We start from the raw sequence: 19,082 nt of genomic DNA on the forward strand, positions 1-19,082 counted from the left end.
CCCTCTTCCATTATCCCAGCCCATCTTTTTCTGACGGATTGGTTTAACATCAATATCGTGGTTAGCTGGGAACAGCAAGACAAGACAAACAGTTTCATCAGCATCCAAAATTGACATCAAAATCCCTGGAGTGCAGTAGCGCATCTGAAAGGCTAGGATTACTCTCCCAAAGCAGTACTTTTCTGTGGCCTTACCTATTTTAAGGAAGTGCATTAGTTTATTTGAGTCCCTGGACTTCCTGTGGCTGGGAGGGATGATAAAGGGGTGTAGAAGTGTGCAAGGACACGGGGCAGTTCTGTACCAGCACAGGGCTGCTCCTGAGCCCATCTCTTCCCTGAGCCACGTACCAGTTCAACTGCCTGAACGCATCAACTCCTACTAAAAGCAAGCACAGAAGTTGCTATAAACTCATCTTCCCAAGCCTTTCACATGTTTTATTGTGCTTGTTATGTGTCATCTTTCCAAAAAAGATCTGTACGGCATATGATCCACAAGAGAATGCAGTGCAAATTTATAGCTACAACTCCGTGAACTTCCTGAAAAAGCAAGTGAGAACAAGGAGTGGAAAAATACAGTATATAGTGGAAGAATACAGAATGCAAAGGGAGAATACTCTTAGGTAAATCAAGGGATAGCTACGTGGCATCCACATGAATATAGGTGGAGTAAAAGATCCTAAATTTACATGGAAAAAATCATGGGGTTGGTATGCTGAAATTCACTTACATCTAACAGCATCTCAGAACCCCTCAGACCAAATGAGGGGGCACAGAAAGAAATGCACATATTCAAAAGGCACAGGCAGAAGGTTAAATTTGAAAGACAATACATGTGGAGCAGAACAGCACCTGCAAGTCTTCAGATTTTCCCATCTGGCTACAGATATAGAAATTATATAGACACTTACCCGAAGCGTCACGAGTCTTACCTCCATACAACCTAAAATTTAACATTTCTTAGGCCCCTTCACATAACATTCACAGTGAATAAATCCAATAAATCACTCTCCTAAAGAAGCCCAATGTCCTGCACCTCCCCTTCCCTTGAAGGGCAAGCTAAGACCCTTAGCAAGAGTCGACTGGAAATGGAGTCAGTATGAAATTTAGGAAATAAGCTGTATTCTACAAGTCCCATGTTTGCCATCTATCCCCAAACAGCCCTGCCAAGATTTAGTGTTTATAACCACGAGTAGAGGATTTCTCACCTTGTGTGTAATGGAAGAGCTATAAAATGGACAGGAGGATGCCACCAATAAAGTGCACAGAAAACAGATGCACAGGGCAGGGTTTGTCACTTTTACGGAAGAGAAAGCAAAGAAAACAATTCAGATTCTGAGTTACAGTCATGAGGGTTGCTTGCTATTAGAAATGCATCTTCAAAATTAAATGTCATTTTTATATAGAGTGCTCCTTTCCGGGGGCAGTATTCAGCTGAGCACTTCAATGCATGTTTGAAGCCTGTTCGTTTGCGTATGTCCCAAGCACCTCCTTAAAACACTCTGCTCAACTGGAACTTGAAAAACCCTTCTGCTTTTTCTTTTTTAGAGCATCTGTTATTTAACACACCACAAATGACAAACAGCAATCGATCAGACGTTATCCCAAACGTAAAACAGAGCAATACTCAGATGATCCCTGAGAAAAACTCTCCCAAGCTGTCCTGCTCTTTACTTGCATTTTCTTTTTTGCAGACAAGCTTCTCATCTTTCCTGCTAGAAACAATAAAATATCACAGCGGTACATTTCTTGAGCTTTCACCTATAAAAAACGAGAGGCAGCATATAAACTTTCTAAAAAAGAATATTTGTCATAAGCCTGCATAGAAGGACTAAATAAAAATGACGATCTGATGAAAGAATTGTTTGCATGAGTGCTAGGAACAGTTTGCCATTCATAGTCTTTAAAGTTTAGGAGAAGGAAAATATCTTTTCATAGTCATTTTTCTGTTCGTTTTGAGTCAACACATTGCCAGCTTCGCTCTGTAAATTCAGGAGGTATTTTACAGAACGGTTTCCATTAAATTTATAGTAGATTATTTTGTCAGCAATAAAACTGGCTGCATTTTTTTTCAGTTAAATAGTTTTATTTTCAACAAGCTGGATTTTTCAGTGACATTGTTTTCCTTGGAGGGAAACGAACATTTATGTCAAGTATAACAAAAAAGAAAAAAAAAGCATCTACCTTCATTCTGCAAATTCAAAACTACTTTTGATCTCCAATTAAAGCTATTGTGCAGTAAAAAATGCTTCCAAAAATCAAAGCAGAAAGCGTTGTTGTTAAGCCAAAAGTAATTTCTTGGAGTCTTGGCTTACAAAACAATTATATTTTTTTTTCTTATTCTACATTGGAACAAAACAATTGATAGCCAACACTAAGTCTCATAAAGGTAGAACTATTTGGTTCCATTAGGGACAAAGCTGTGGCCTAGCAAGAACTAAAATAAATAAATAAATAAATAAAAATCTCCAGAGCCTCTAGTTTTTGATGAGCAGACATTTGTGTTTTTGTTGTTGTTGTTGTTTTAATTATTATTTTTATTTTAAAAGTGGGAAGAGCCTCTTGTCTCAAATTCCAAAAATAAATAAAGTTGTTGAATTTATTTTCCTTTTTTTTTTTTTTTTTTCCAGGCTCAAAGATTACATCAATACCTGAGTAACTGAAGTTTCGTCTGATGCTTTTTTGAAGCTGATGTCTCTATTACCAACACTGCTCTTGCCAAAAAAACTACAAACGCAAATACGGGCTACACATGAATCATACTCTCCCCCTTACCCTAAACTACTGTTTTTCCTGGCATGTAGTCAGTTTGCAGAAAAAAAAAAAACAAAAAAAAAACACACACTGAAGACATCACTAAAGCTAAAGACATTTGTCCCATCCTTGGAAGTGTTCAAGACCAGGTTGGATGAGGCTTTGAGCAACCTGGTCTAGTGGGAGGCGTCCCTACCCATGGCAGAAGGTTGGAATTGTGTGGTGTTTAAGGTCCCTTCCAACCCAAACCATTCTGTGATTCTGTGGTTGTCTGGAACACCAGATTAAAGACAGGTAATGACTGCATTTTCACATGCAATGTTTCTATATTCTCTCAGAAACTGTCCCTTCAGTTCTGCCTAATTATCCAGTCTCTCTTCACTCAGTGCATTATATCGTGCACTGCATTAAAAGATCATCCATCTCCTCCTCATCTTACACGAACACCTCCACATTATTCCAGTTTGTTCTTTTGTTAAAATACCCTCTAAGAATAGTGGCCTACCGTGGGACACACAGACAGCCACTAAAAGCATGACAACATTATCTCATGTCCAGTCATCTTGTACAACATCCTTCATCCACAAAAGGAGGAGTTTACAAGGCACTGTCGACACATGCAAATTTCTGTGAAAAGCAAAACTCGTTAATCCTAATGGGATCACGAGCTCTGTGCATTTCTCCCATCACATCATAACTGACCGTGCCTCTCTGCTTCATACCTTAGAATCATAGAATGGTTTGGGTTGGAAGGGACCTTAAAGATCATCACACCTCCCTCCAGAGCATCTTCAGTTATGTATTAGCACCACCCCTAAAATATCCAACTATCAGCTGGGAAAAAGAAAAAACTGGAAAAAAAACACAGGATGTGCTACAGCTGGTCCTGACTAAGCCATGCCCAAAGAAAAAACAAGCTTAACCACTAAACGAAGTTCTCATTAGTCTGCAAACCTCTCCCTGCTTATCCACCAGTCTTCAAAAACATCAGAGAAATATAATTCATCACTGTATGCTGGAAGGGAAGACACAGAAAGTCTCCAGAGCAGCTGTTTCTCTTTCGTACCTTGGTTAGTCCAGATTTCTTGGCACTCAAAAGCAGCTCTGCCTTTATCTCCTCTATTCTTTGGCGGTCCTCTTCATTCAAGTCTGACACAGATTCCTGAGATCGGCTGGCCAGCTTTAGCTTCACCCATGCTACACGAAAAGGACATAAAACAGAATGATTACTTCTCTTTTTTGCTCATCATTTACAGCAACAGTTTTATAATTTAAAATCCTAACTATGCTATGCATTTCTAACTATTACAACAAAGGAAACGAAGATTAGTATCAAATACGGTGGTTTGAACATATGAAACACACTCCTGGACAGACTGACCGGGAATATGATTCAAAATGGACCTTTTGAGTATTTGTTTGGAAAAATGGATCCAGGACCCACTGCGTGGTTCTGTCATTTTTACAGCCTCAGGCTCAAGCCAACACTCTTACACAATCCCTTCCCAATTACTTAAAGTAGCACATTTCTAATAGCTATGTAGACAAAACCACAGTAACAGTTTAGGCAAAAGAAGTGTCCAAACTGGTAAGTACAATTCTATCCTATTCTGTCATCCTACGTAAGAAGACAAAGACATTCATTGTTAAGCCTTGTCCCATTAAAGCTTATCAGAAGCAACATAATGTGGTATGTGATATCAGCAACATGATGTCAGATGTGGCATGAGCCTTTAAAACCAGTGGAAAAGACTCAGACAGACTCAGAGGTCCCCCTATGCCCATTATTTCTTCATTTCAAAAGCATTTCAATGCAATCCAATAAACATATACCTAAATTAAAGGTTTGCCATTCTGATATAACACTTGCTAGAACACAGCTGAGCTATTTCATTACCTCGTGCTTTCCTCTCCTCTTCATCCATGCTCAGAACTTGTGTCGCAGGTGATCCACTTCTCAGCAAGCTTTTGACACGGGCTGCCAGCGAGTCTCCACTGCTACTGCCATCGCTCTCTTGCATGCCTCCTGCCTTGCTTCCAGCTACACTTGCTTTTGACAACACGCTCTGGAAGCCTCCTGGGACATCAGTGATGCTGCCTCGAGGCTCTGAAGGAGGATTCCTCAGCAGGCTTTTGACATGGGCAGCAAGGGAATCTCCACTGCTACTGCCATCGCTCTCTTGCATGCCTCCTGCCTTGCTTCCAGCTGTGCTGGCTTTTGACAACATGCTCTGGAAACCTCCTGCGACATCAGTGATGCTGTTTAGAGGCACTGAAGACGGATTCCTCAGCAGACTTTTGACATGGGCAGAAAGGGAATCTCCACTGCTACTGCCATCGCTCTCTTGCATGCCTCCTGCCTTGCTTCCAGCTACACTAGCTTTAGGCAAGAAGCTCTGGAAGCTTCCTGGAACATTGGCAGCACTGCCGAGAGGCTCAGATGAAGAAGGATTCCCCAACTCTGAAGTTCTTTCAGTGCTGAGTTTGCTACTTGCATTGCTTTGTGCAACAGCCACAACACCAGGTTGATTTCTGTCTGTAGTTACGCTGCTACAGCCTTCTGGCTCAGACCTTCCTACAGACTTCCCCATCCTAAACTCTTTGGTCATCTCCTTTATCATCTCTTCACTGCTACGCAAATTGACAGCAGAAGAGCTTCCCCATCTTAAATTGCCTTTGTGGGAATCCAGAGGCTTTATTACCGATCCCTCTTCTTGCATATTTCTTTGGGTCATAGTCTCACCTTGTGACAGTATCTTCTGAAACCAAAGGACACTGTCTTTCTCCAACACAGAATCTTTAGGGCCATCCTCCTTTTTAATCAGCGCTGAGGAAGACTTGCCAGTTTCTCTAGAAGAGGCACTGGAAAAGACAGGGTCACACCAGCTTCCAGCTATAACCTCTGCCTCTGCCAAAAGCTTACATATTTCTTGCAGTGCACCAGATCCAATCTGAGAATCTCTTTCCTGACCCTTATCTCTCTCACTACCTGTACTCGATGTTTGTGAACCTCTCTCAACATCCATTTCACCTTTCACTCCAGCCAAAGAACTGGCAGTCAGTCTCTGTGAGCTGCTACTCACGTCTTTCAACTCATTTTTAACTAGCAGATCCTGAACACGTTTTGCAGCCAGCATGGGACTCTCTCTGTCAGAATGGCAGTCAGGTGAAACAGTCTGCAGGTGCTGGTCTGGTTCAGCTACCTTGGAGACAGCTGAATGTTCTGCCTCCTGGTGTGTGGAAAGTGGAGCAGTTATCTCCACTTGGTGGCACGGCATACTGCACGGACTCACAGGTTTGTCTCCAAAAGATCTGGAGAAGTTGGGAGAGAGTTCACTAGGCGACAGAATATCAGAGCCAACCGCTGAATTCATTGGTATAGAAATACTGACAGTGGAAGTGCCAGAGGTCAAACTTGTTTGTGTCACTTCAACTGCTGCCAGAAATTCACCTACAAAGAAAGAGAAGATAGTTAAATTTGGGGCTTCAGGAAACAGACAAATAAGTAAAGAGTACTTTTTTCTTATACAAGAGGGACTAATTCTTCCCTTCTTGTACAGGAAGAGAAGAATTACAAATATTGGAAGGCGTTCAGGAAAAGCGTTTTTTGAATGAGACTTGGACTAACAGCTCCATGAGAATTATCTACTGGAAGAAATCCGTTAAACCATTTTGGATAAATATCAAAGGAACTACAGAAACTGACTTAAATAACTTGCATTTAAATAAATGGTTATTGTACATTTTAAATAATTGTTCTTAGATAAGCGACATAGTGGTGACTCTACGTTCAAATGAATCCTTAGATCATAAAAGCAACCCTGCAAGAAACAAGAGTGCTGCGGGACAGTATTTCCAAAATACTACAGATAAGCTGGTTTCCCACTAATGTTTGGAAAAGTCCAAAAGCAGACGGGATGCACATTTGGCATTACACTCAGCATTTGGATATGTAATGTCTAATTGCTTTACAGAAATGAACTGAAATGTAAATAGTGTTCTTAAATCCATGCTGGGAGGTACACACAACTGCGAAAAGCCAGCTCCCTAGCATGCCTACCAACAGGAAATTTAGAATCATAGAATATCCCAATTTGGAAAGGACCCACAAGGATCATCGAGTCCATTTTGTTGGTTTCAAACACAGTTTTGTTTCATGTCCCAACCACTGACATTTTCAAGTACACTTAGCCCAGACAACATTGCCCCCGTACCTATTGCCAAGTGTTTCAGTTGCCAAGCCTCCCATAATGTTTACAGAAAGAAAAAAAGAGAAAATAAGCAAGCCCAACAGGCTTAAGAAAAAGATGCATTTAATCTCTTCAGATCAGAAACGCAGGTCAGCACAAGGCACTTGAAAATTCTCAGATATTCCAAGGGTTAGGCAGGTACTCGTGAAGAGGCTGCAGATCTGCTCTTCCCCACAGAGTACAAGATGCAAATGTCAAAAGAGTATGAGCTAAGGAAAATACCCACTTTAACATTTAAATGAGATACTACATGGGCATGCCACTGAAGGACTTCTTAACCCAAACTGAACGTCCTGTTTTTCATATAGAAATGAGTCAACACTTATTAAAGGCCATTATCCATACATTTTTTATGTTGATATAGACTGATTCATGAACCGATCAGGTCAGTTTTAAAGTGTGTACAAATTTTGTCACCCTGAACAAGCCAAGGAAGCCTTGGGGAGAAAAATAAACCAAGACTTACTACTCTCACAGAAAGAAAACATTCTGCAACACTTTAACCTTTAGATACAAAACATTTGCTTCTTAAGAAATGTTATGAAAAGAGAAATAAAGATAACTGGTACCACACTGGCTAGATGCCATACAGCCTGAATTTCTTAGTGAAAATGCACGCTTCCAATGGTTTTAATGCTTATTTTTCCAGTTCAAATATCTCACATCTGAGATCAAATCATATGAATGATGCAGAGCATCAAAGAAGAAACATGCTTGACACTGCCAGGCCACAAACAACCTCACAGGTACATCTGAAGTTCTGTGTTCTCCAAGGTTTGCACATCACGAGACCTTCCCCTCCTACATACCTTGGGGCTGCTGGGTCCTCGCCAGCGTGTCCGTGGAGTCCTTCAGCGTTCTGAGCTCTGAAGGGGAAAATTCAACTTCCCTGATGGGTCCTCGGGGCACAAACGGCGTCAGTATAGTTCCAGGTGACTGATCAATGCCGAGGTTGCGAAGGTATATCTGACAAAAGAAATAAGGAACACACAAGGCACTCTTAGGGAACATTAATTGATTCCGAATTGCACGTTTTCTCTTCATCATCTTAGAACAGAATAGAGCAGATGAGTTGGAAAAGGCCCACAGAGATCATCGAGTCCAACTGCCTGCCCACTGCAGGGCTACCCAAAAGTTAAATCATATTAATGTGGGCAGCTTCCAAATGCTTTTGGAACACTGACAGGCACCAACCACCCCTCTAGGAAGCCTGTGCCAGTGTCTGACCACCCTCACAGTAAAGAAATTTTACTGAATATCCAATCTGACCCTCCCCAGAGCAACTCCCATGCGTCCTGCCACTGGTTTCCAGCATCTCCCTCGGTGCTTCCCCTCCTCAGGGAGTTGCAGAGAGCAACGAGGTCGCTTCTCAGCCTCCTCTGCTCCAGATAAAACACCTCAGCATCCTCAGCCTCTCCTCACAGGACATGCCTCCCAGCCCTTTCTCCAGCTTTGCTGCCCTCCTCTGGACACTTTCAGGGACCTTCACATCTTTTTTTTATGTTGTGGAGCCCAGAGCTGCAAGCAACATTCAAGGTGAGGCTGCACCAACATTGAAGAAAGCAGGAGAATGACTTCTTTTGACTGGCTCTGCCATGTTTGATGCACCCCAACGTGTGCTTTGCCCTCAGGTCCCTTCCTGCTGAGCTGGCCCAGAAGGACACCATCGGAGACATCATCCCTGGCCTAACTAAAATCCAGAAAGACGACATCTAATGCCTTGCCTTCATCCACAAGGTGGATGACCTTGGTACAGAAGATAAATTAGACAAGACTTTTTCCCTTCACGAGCCCACGGTGACTACACCCAGTAACAGCTTTGTTCTTTAAATGCCCTTCAGTAGCACCCAGGACAATCTTCTCCATAACTTCTCTAGGAACTAAGGTTAAACTAAGAGGTCTGTAGCTCCCTGGGTCTTCTCTCATGCCCTTTTTGTAGATGTGTATAGCATTGGCCGGCCTCCAGTCAGCCAGGACCTCCCCAGACTCCCATGACCTTTGGTAAATGGCTGAGAGGGGTCCAGCTGTAACATCCTCCAACTCCTTCAGCAATTTGGCATGAATCCTGTCAAACCCCATGCACTTACGAATGTTGAGCTGATAAAATGATTCCCTTACAATTCAGTGACCACAGACGGGGAGTTGCTGCTCCCCCATCACGGTCCTTCAACTCAGTGGACTGAGCAGCACAAGATGTCATTACTTTTAATCAGTGAGGCCAGAAAGGCATTAAATGTCTCCTCCTTTTCCTCATCCTTACTTACCAGGTGCCCATCTGCATCAAGTATCAGCCCAGTGTCTTCCTCAGACCTCCTCTTGCTGTTGACTTACTTTAAAAAGCCTTTTTTGACGCCACCTTTTTCTTCCCAACTGGGTTCAGCACAGACAGCTTAACATGATCAGACTTTGAAATTTAAACCAGACAGCAGGAAAGTTCCTCACTCTGAAGGAAAAGTTCATTATGGGCCAGTCTTCAAAGCAAAGAGTTGTGAACCCTTCTGCCAGAGCTGGTTCAAAACAGTCATGAAATAATTTTGGTGATCTTGCTATAGGGAATAAACCCACACCCACACTGGGCTAGGGATGAAATCAAGTTCTATCTACAACCAAGACTTAGTTTTACTAATGTAGCTAAAGCAATAAATCACTCCACAGTACATATGGCATAAAATGTCTTTTTTTCCTTTTCTATACAGAAAAGTACAGACCAAATGCACACAAGCATTATTTGTAATTGTATAGTGCGTGTGCGTATATTATTTGAATAATGTATTAAATAAAAAAATGCTATCAAGGTAAAATTTCTTCATTATCATTAAACATTAAAAGCAGTTTACAGAAGCAAAACTAAAATCCGACTCAAAAATCTAAAAAATGTGTGATATATATATAGAGAAAAACATAACAAGGATGAAACCGACTCTGTGCAACACCCAGAGATTGTCAGTTCAGACACACACAGCATCATGCCCTGTATTAATATATTTTGAAAGCTGGAACAGTCTCTCAGAAGTAAGAGCCTATCAAGAGCCACCTACGGTCTCCTGAGAAAATTTCTTTCCTTTTACCAGAGTATCTATGTTTATAGATATTATATACAGCTAAAAAAAAAAAGCTAGATTTTATCACTTCTGGGGGGAAGATACTTTCAACTTATACTACATCCTAAACTTGCCAACCATATGAAATAAATGAACTTACAGAACTTGGCCAACTCTGTCCCCTATGATACTACTACAAACCTACACTTTAACAGCTTATGTGAGACCTGATCCCCTTTACCTTGTCAGTGATTTATGAGAACAGAATCCTCAAAACTACAGCTGGAGAACACGCTTCATTATATAGATGAGTCTATGATTCATTATATTCATTAAAAAATGGAGGTAGCAGACAACCCTTATATCTCATGAATTCCATTTAAAATATTCTCCCTACAACATTTATATTTGTTTCAACATGTGTTTTCAGAGACATCCCAGAGAGGAAAGCTTCTAAAACATTGTTCCAAGGACCTAATGATTACAGGAATCATCTTGCAAGAGGAACAGCCACACACTCAGAAGATAATTACATGTTTATGATTAACACAAATCTGCATTTAATTTTCTCTAACGCTCAGTATAGTTAACATGGCTGCCACAATCTGCCCTCCACTGGCACCAACAATCCTAAAATGGAGAAGGGAGAACTGAAATCTGCATTAGCCAAATAGGATAGAGCAAAGAAAAGGTATGCAGAGCCTTCAAACATCGTTCATGAGCAATATAAAGAATCAGGAATTTATCTCTTAGATACCGGAACAAAGTGAACAAGAAAGAAGAGTATTTATAGGGGGGGAAAAAAGGCAATTTGATTTGCCAAGAAGTTCTGTGTTGGTTTTGCTATTATTGCAGATCCGTGGGTGTGTGAAGTTCAGCTCTCTCTCCTGCAGCCTAACATTTCCTTAGTCAGCACTTGAGTCTCAACCTCACGTTTGGATAATTATATCCCAATCATCTGAAAGAAGCTGGAAGATCAGAAATGACTTATCAATGCTCTGCAAAAAGAGCTGTAAGCAACTTATTTACAAGTCTTTGCATCAAACATTTCACTTACTGCTAATGCTATGTCCTGTCCAGTGGGAAAAACAATGGGACAACTCTAACATCAGAATTATTAGAGTCAGAAAAATGAAGTGCCCTTTAAGATTTATTTGTATTACACAAAATAAATCACCTAGTATTTCTAGAATAACCATTGCATGACATGTTCCCAACACAACTGGATGTCAGAAATTAATTATAAGCATGACAGACTCTCAACTCAGACAACTGATCCTGTGGTACCTTCTGCACTTTTGTCCTACTTGCTCTAAGGTAGCTGAATATACTCGTATCCCTTCATAATCAAAAGTAAAAAGTTAGAAATTTTTATGAAAACATAACTTACTGGGATCCTTTCTTCAATATTAAACTCTTCTTTTTCCGGAGTTCCCAAACAAGCTGTTGCAAAGGGGATGAAGTTATCGTCTTCTGCACTGGTGAAGAAGTGTCCAGAAACTGCTGAGCCTGAGCCCCCCTGGCTACTTTCCCCAGAACTAGCGGGAAGATTCAAACTATCTTGGGAAATATCCCCTAAATTGTCCGTGCTGACATGACGAGTAGGAATATCTAAGTTATGAGGAAGTTGTTGATTTTCAAGACCATCACAATTCTTCTGGTCATCAGTTGGAGAGTTTCTACCCTCTCTAAGGAGCTGAGCAACTCTTTCACTGGAAACGAAGCCATTTGGGTCTGAGCTTTGTCCTGTACTGTCACTTTCAGCATCTTTATCAGTAGGTCCAGAAACAATCTCAGTTGTAACCTTGTGTATCGTGGAGCCTCCTAATCTATTTTCAGACACTCTTAAAACATTACTCGTTTCTTCTAAAGGCTGCATCGCCTCTGTTGAGATTGCTGGCTGAACAACGTCAGTCAGGGAGGTGATCCTACCGGAGACATTTACTGAATTGTCAGACTGAGATCTAGTAAGAGGGTGAACATGCTCTAAGTTTTTCTTATGACAGTGCAAATTTTCCAGGGAATGTGTCTCTCCAGAAGCAGCAGCAAGATAATTTTTAGGGTTTCTACTACTATTTTGGGTTGACAAAATATTGTTCAAAGAACTGGTAATTGCACTGTGGGCTTTCTTTCTTGGAGAAATTCCACTTGGGTGAGACGAAGCCAGTTCATCAGATATCTTGTCTGACTGGCTCATATTCCAAGTCCCCACCTTCTCCATGAAGCTAAGTGATGGGAGGGACTGAATTCTTCCAGTGTGAGGATATTTCAGTTTTAAGGACTCAAAGCGTTTGTCATTTTCTTTCTGAGCACATTGCAGAGAATGTTCCTTCTCAACAGATGTAGGTGTACTGGTAGACAAGTTCCCAGAATTTTCTTCATTTAAGCACAAAGGAGAGGCCTGAATATCTGATTTGATCACTCGAGCACTGGGTTCTCCCTCAGTTTTGTTTGCAAATATCCCTGGAGTAGACTGATAGCTTGGACGAGCAAGGTGTCCAAAGAACGAGCCATCACCTATGAGGAAATTAAATGTAGGGGAAATGTCTCTAAGTTTATGTCCCCTTTCTATGGAAAAATCTGAAATAGTTAATTCACCCCTGCGCACTCCAGGTTCTGCTTCCACTAGGGCATTCTCACCACGTGAAGAAGGAGCTTCCATGTCCATCATGACGAGTTGTTTAGGTGTACAATCACTAGTGCTTGTCACAACAGGGACAAGCTCCTCTTTCTCAAATCTTACTGCAGGAGATGCTTGTTTCTGATGATCATCTAGGAACCCTGGGTTCAATGAACCCTGGGGTTCATTAGTAACAGCCACGAATTTCACACTTCCAAAGTCATTCAAATCTGCTCCATGCTCCTCGGACTCCCTGGCTATTTCAGATGTCTTTGCAGAAAATGCATCTTGTACATCTGAGGTTTTACAACTGTCTTTCCTCAAATCATCAGACAACTTATTAGAGAAATCAAGCCCAGAAATATTCTTGTCTTTTTCCAGCTTCTCTAGGTGTCTCACACATTCTTCTGACTCTGTCTTAGCCATTGTTTCCTGCTCCATCTGCATCTCTCTCTCACATTTTTCTGAATTCTTAGTCAGTGCTGTTTTACAAGAGGAGTTTTCAGAAGATGAGAACTCATCGTGCCTCTGTAACCCTTTTTCCTTCTGTGCAAGCTCAAAACCAGGAGCTATCACATTGTTGTCATAAGAGAAACATTCATCTTTTGCAGAAGTACTACAGGTCTGCTTTGCAAGAGAACCTTCCATTTTGTTCAGTCTACTTTGCTGGATTAGCATCGCTTTTGAAGTGGAGCTTGCTAAATTGTCACCTGTTTGGGGGATCGGTGTCTTCCCATTAGCATCATTTTTGCCGTCTTCATTTGCCTCCTTGTCCACAAGTAGATGTCCAGAAAAACAAGAGGCTTGCTGAGACAAACCACCACTAAAACTGGTATCACAAGGTTCCCCGTGTCTGAACGAAAGCGGATGCTGAGACAAAGTGAAGCAGTCACTGGGTGCATCAGAGGATCCTCCTGCATCTGCCAGACACGCAGCTTCTTCCACGTGCAAAGGCTTTGAATGCTCCTCAGAAGCACAAGAAACATCAGGGACTCCTCTATGAGAGACAAGAAAAGTCAGTACATTTCTCATGATGCTATTTATTTCAACATTTCCTCGTTAAGTGGAAGAGGCCAAAGTAGGACTTCATCCAAACAAGTAACTGGGATTTAGCAACATGCACATAAATACACCCCCTAAACAGAGCAAAATGCAAAGAAATGTAAAGAAAGTCTAAATAATATTGAAAACCTCTCCTGCCCTATAAAGTAAAGGCTTGAAAATAGTTTTTTTCTACTTGGTCTGTCAGGATTTTTAGTCAGTTCGGGAATTAAAGAGTTTGTTTGTTTTTATTGTACTAACAGGATACTTCAGTTAAATAAATATAAAATAGACAAAGTCTAAAGAAAATAGAGAAAAAGACAAATAAAAAAAAGATAAAGAGATTTGCCTAAGTAGTTTTTTAAAAAATGGAAATGTATATATATAAATTGTATATTGTATAAATTGCACATATATATATAAATTGTATGATATAGATAAATAAAATACAAGAATCATCCACTTCAGTTTCTTTGTACTAATTATTTCTTTAAAGGATATTAAATGTAGTAGTTTTTAATATAAAAATTATCATTAAACCTCATTTAATATTACTAAATGTAAGCAGATCATCACCTCTGGTGGAACTAAGTTCTGATCCACACAGTGAAGTCATAGTACGTTATATTAGGAAATAAATCTGTCCTGTCACACACCAAGTAAGTAGGAGGAAACGAACATCAATGACAATCTAAATATTTATCTTTACACACACACTCTTTTCCTGTCTTTAATAAAGGGCAGAAGATTTCCTGACTTCTTTGCACTGGAGTTTTGTCACACTTTTGTATGAAGTCTTTATCAAGACTTTAAAGAAATACTTATTGTAGTAAAATATTCATATTTTTTATATAAAAGTATTTTAAATGACATGTTCCTTTAGTACCTAGAAAGTACAGAGTCATATAGAATTTTTTGAGTTGGAAGGGACCTTAAAGACCATCTCGTTCCAACCCTTCTGCCATGGGCAGGGACACCTTCCTCTAGATTTGGTTACTCAAAGCCCCATCCAACCTGGCCTTGAACGCTCCCAGGGAGGGGGTATAATATTATACATCCATACATATGCTAGTATTTACTATATAAATACAAGTTGCACCTGATTTCTGTCCCTAAAATTTGATAAAGTTTATTTCAGAATGTAAAAAAGCTACAGAGATGTCTGGGAGGGCAGAGTTTTTCATTTTCCCATTTTCCTCAGGTACATTAGGATGAAAAGTTTATGAGCCTTTTCCCTTTTTCAAACCCTTTTGAAGGCAAAATAATGAGACCTCTACTAAAGCCTTCTCTCTACTTAAAATAAGTACATAAAACAAAACATAATAAAAACAAGCAAACAACCACATATCTTTGTTCTTTGTTTCTGTGACCATAAAATAGTTAGTTATTTATTATGAAAGATAGGACAATTTATGGTCACCCAGGAGAAAAGTTATGTTCTGTCATAACACCAGGTAACTTTCTCCTACCTTAAAGGAATAAAATCCATTTCTGATTGCTGGAGAAGCGTCTCATCTGAAAACCTCCGGCCTTGTGTTGAATACGTCAGCAGGGGAAGACAGGGAGAGAATTGACTGTCCTGAATATCTTTTAAAAATAACAACAACACAGCAGTCAAAGTTTGCAAGGTAATCCCTATTTAACTGCCCTGCCAACTAACACAGCCTTCAAACTCAAAAACGTGCTAACTGCAGTCAAGATGATGTAACCCCATCATTTACTCTGCTGAAACATATTCCTTTATGCATTAAATTTAGCTTTTCTTATGTACCAAACTCAAAAGGTTTCCTCTCACCTATCTCAAAATGCTACATGACACTGACATCTCTAACTTACCCTCTTAACCTTAAATTTCCTTTTGTGCAAATCCCTATCCATTTTTGCTCATTAGCCAGCATCTCTTCTAGTGATTTCCTTGCAGTCTGTACATGGGAGGACATCCACAGGGCTGCTACCCAGACCACCATTTATTCCTTTAAAAGAAGAGAAGCTCCAGTGATGTCTTCTCCAGTTGCCATTTTTTCCTAAGTTCTGTTTCCAGCAAAGGCCATATTTTTTTTTTTCTTTAGGGTTTAAAGATGCAAGTAATAATAAAATTGAGTTATCACAATTATACTAGCACCACTGTCTACTGCCATAGCAGTAAGTTTTAGGTTCTATCATGTATTTCTTTGTTGTTTGAGGTATTTGGCATTTCCAACCTTTTTAATTCACTGCTTACAAAAACAAAAACAAGTGTTTTATAACACAAGAATACAAACAACTGTAAGCTTGCATTTGATAAATGTAAATGACAACATACACGTTTTGATAGAAGCAAAACAATTACTTCCAATTCAATGATAAGTAAACAGATTTTTTTTTAAGCAAAAAAAAAGCAATTTGTCATTAATAGTCTGACTTTCAGAATCAGAGTTCACATTGACTTCAATTAGGTTCATTAGTTTCCAACCATCGCAGACCAGCTATACTCTGGATCACTTACAGAAGCGTAATCACATCAGATAAGATGACCATTACATAAAAAGAATAAAACTTTAACATTACATCAGCTTTATCCCAAGGCTTTCCACAGCCTCTATTACATCACCTGAAGAGTGGTATCTGACCAGAAGATGACCTTTGAGTCATTCTTAATTTAATATTTACAATTAATGTTTTTTAATTACTTTAGAACATTACATAATCAGAGCATAATTAAAGGAGTAGACATGATTTTATATCACACAGCAAAGCTGGATCCAAATACAGATGCCCCCTACTCCAGCCCCATCAGCCAGCCATAATAATAACAATAATAGATTGCTAGTTTCTTTCAGAAATTCCCTTTTATCTCAGCAGCTATCTCAACCACATGGCAAGCCTGACGTCTCCTAGAAGAAGCCAAATTTGTACCTTAGCATCAGTTGTACAGATGGCACAAACATGCTACAGCAACTTAAGTGAGGAGTCTTTGTTTTTCTAGCACCCAGTACCTCTTCAAAGCTAAACTCTCTCCTCTACTTGATTAAATAAATGCATTGCACTAGCCACCATTCCACTGTACTTTCATCATAATTATTTGCAATACCAAACAGGAATGAAAAGGTAAGCTGCCTGTTTTTTTGGATGTTTATAGGATCAGGAGGATTTGTATCATAAAGGTGGGGGAATGTATAACGAGCTACTTCTGAGCAACTGGACATGAGAAAGCACTTGGAAGAGGTTCCAACGCAGACTGGTAAGCACCTGTGCCAAACAGGCTGAAAAAATGTTTTCCCCTTCCACACCCATTATAAAAGTAAGCAGAACAGCAAAAAGGAGAAAACAACACTGACAACATCAGCACAGAGGGAGCAAGATCCAACTAAGCAAGGAACAAGGCCAAGGATGTCTTTTTGCTACAAATAGTGCCTCGGGGCTTCAACCAAGACTGTGGCCAAATGTACTGGGTTGTTTTGTATTTACGTGGTTTTAATCACAATTTGAATCATGACTTAAAATCACGGAACAGGAGACTGATTCATTTCACTGTAATCTCTAATGTTATTTACAGCTTTAAGGAAAACAACGAGCTTTGTTTCCAGTGGCTGATATTAGTTTAGAACCAAATACATTCTGCACATTAGATTTCTTATTCCCAATCAGTAACTGGAAACATACAATGTATTTAATCCACCATTTATTATGTTTAGTATATATTTATTTAAATGATTGTTTTTAATTTTTATTATACTTGAAAATTCTGAGACAGTAGACTGACCACAGATAGCTTGCATACAGAATTGCATTAAAAATGCAAAACCATTTATTTTAAGAAACATTAAGCAAGTTGGAATCCAAACTATCTTAGCTGTATTAGATGCATTTTTTCCTCCCAAATCTTGTTTTGCATTTAAAATATTAGCGAACAAAGGAAATAGTAACTGTAGTTATTGAATTAGCCTTGTCATCTCCCATCATGATACACTTCATGTTCTCAGAGCTGGCATCTTATTTTTAGTCATACAATAGAAGAGGAAAATAAGCTCTCTCAATTTTCAGCTTAACTTCTTCACTTTGAATGAAAATGTATTTTCAAGCTAAACTGAAAATCAGAAGCGATTAAAGAAAAAGCTCCCTGCACAATAAAGCCTGGGTGTGCTGTCATTGTAAATGAAGAGACAAAAAAGACTATGAGGGAGGGAACCAAAAAATAATTGAAAAAAAGCTGTCAAAAGCCGTCAAAAATAGATCCTGCCAAACAACTTTTAATGCATCTACACACGTATTGATAAAATAAATGTGCATATAGGCATACACACACACACCATTAAGTCACAATATTTGGCTGATAAATCAATGCTCTGAAGATATATTATATCAACACAAATTTAAGTACCACTCAATATTTGTGCTGAGAAATTCCACCTCGCACTTAAACTGATGAAAAATTATTTACCATTCTTCAAGCAGAGTTATAAACAGGAAATCCTCCCTACAAGGGTATGCATCCAGTCAGCCCCTTCAATGGTCATTCTCATCCCAGTCCTATCCCAAACCATGGCCCCTAGAAATCCCTACTTTCTTACAGAAGAGGCACACAGATGAGGCAGATATTTGCAAGCAATAAATATCTCACAGCAGAGACCACCACTACAGGGCGGCCTGGTCAACTGGCATCGCAGCATGGCAAATGGTATCACTGAATCACCAAATTGTAGGGGTTGGAAGGGACCTCCAGAGCTCATTGGGTCCAACCCCTCTGCCAAAGCAGTTCCCTAGAGCAGGCTGCCCAGGTAGGTGTCCAGACAGGCCTTGAATATCTCCAGAGAAGGAGACCCCACAACCTCCCTGGGCAGCCTGTCCCAGTGCTCCGTCACCCTCACTGTGAAGCAGTTCTTTCCCATGTTGGTGCAGAACTGCCTGGGCTCCATTTTGTTGCCATTGCCCCTTGTCCTGCCCCCACAAAACACTGAGAAGAGATTGGCCAAACCCCTCTGTCTCCCACACTTCAGATATTGGTAAACACTGATGAGATCCCCTCTCAGTCTTCTCTTCTCCAGGCTGAACAGCCCCAGGCCTCTCAGCCTTTCCTCACAGAGAAGATGCTCCAGGCCCCGTACCATCTTTGTGGCCCTCCGCTGGCCTCTTTCCAGGAGATCCCTGTCTTTTTTGTACTGGAGAGCCCAGAAATACATACATATAGATTTTTATATAGATATAGATCTTTGTATGACCAAAGTCCAGCCATACATTTCAGGGGACAAAGCACCCTGGCAAATCCAACAGAGTCGAGGGCTACCTTAGAGGATGACTTGGGGTCATGATCAAGAAGCCAGGACAGGAGCCCAGCCTATTACTGTACCCCAAATGGCAAACATGTTTTCTAAATATATATACAAGGAGAAAAACTGTTGCT

The 19,082-nt window shown here is 40.2% G+C and overlaps 1 protein-coding gene across 1 annotated transcript in view; it reads right to left on the reverse strand.

Moving 5' to 3' along the window:
• Positions 1 to 19,082, reverse strand: part of ALMS1 (ALMS1 centrosome and basal body associated protein) — a 69,487-nt gene that overhangs the window by 30,994 nt on the left and 19,411 nt on the right. Inside the window, exons 4-8 of the mRNA XM_032187003.1 lie at positions 15,172 to 15,289; positions 11,432 to 13,658; positions 7,810 to 7,966; positions 4,648 to 6,201; positions 3,817 to 3,947 (exon numbers count right to left, since the gene is read on the reverse strand). Of these exons, the coding sequence (XP_032042894.1) occupies positions 3,817 to 3,947; positions 4,648 to 6,201; positions 7,810 to 7,966; positions 11,432 to 13,658; positions 15,172 to 15,191 (4,089 nt within the window). The 5' untranslated portion in view covers positions 15,192 to 15,289. The remainder of the gene's footprint in view (positions 1 to 3,816; positions 3,948 to 4,647; positions 6,202 to 7,809; positions 7,967 to 11,431; positions 13,659 to 15,171; positions 15,290 to 19,082) is intronic.

The sequence above is a fragment of the Aythya fuligula genome, chromosome 4 (genome assembly GCF_009819795.1).
Source record: "Aythya fuligula isolate bAytFul2 chromosome 4, bAytFul2.pri, whole genome shotgun sequence".
NCBI lineage: Eukaryota > Metazoa > Chordata > Aves > Anseriformes > Anatidae > Aythya > Aythya fuligula.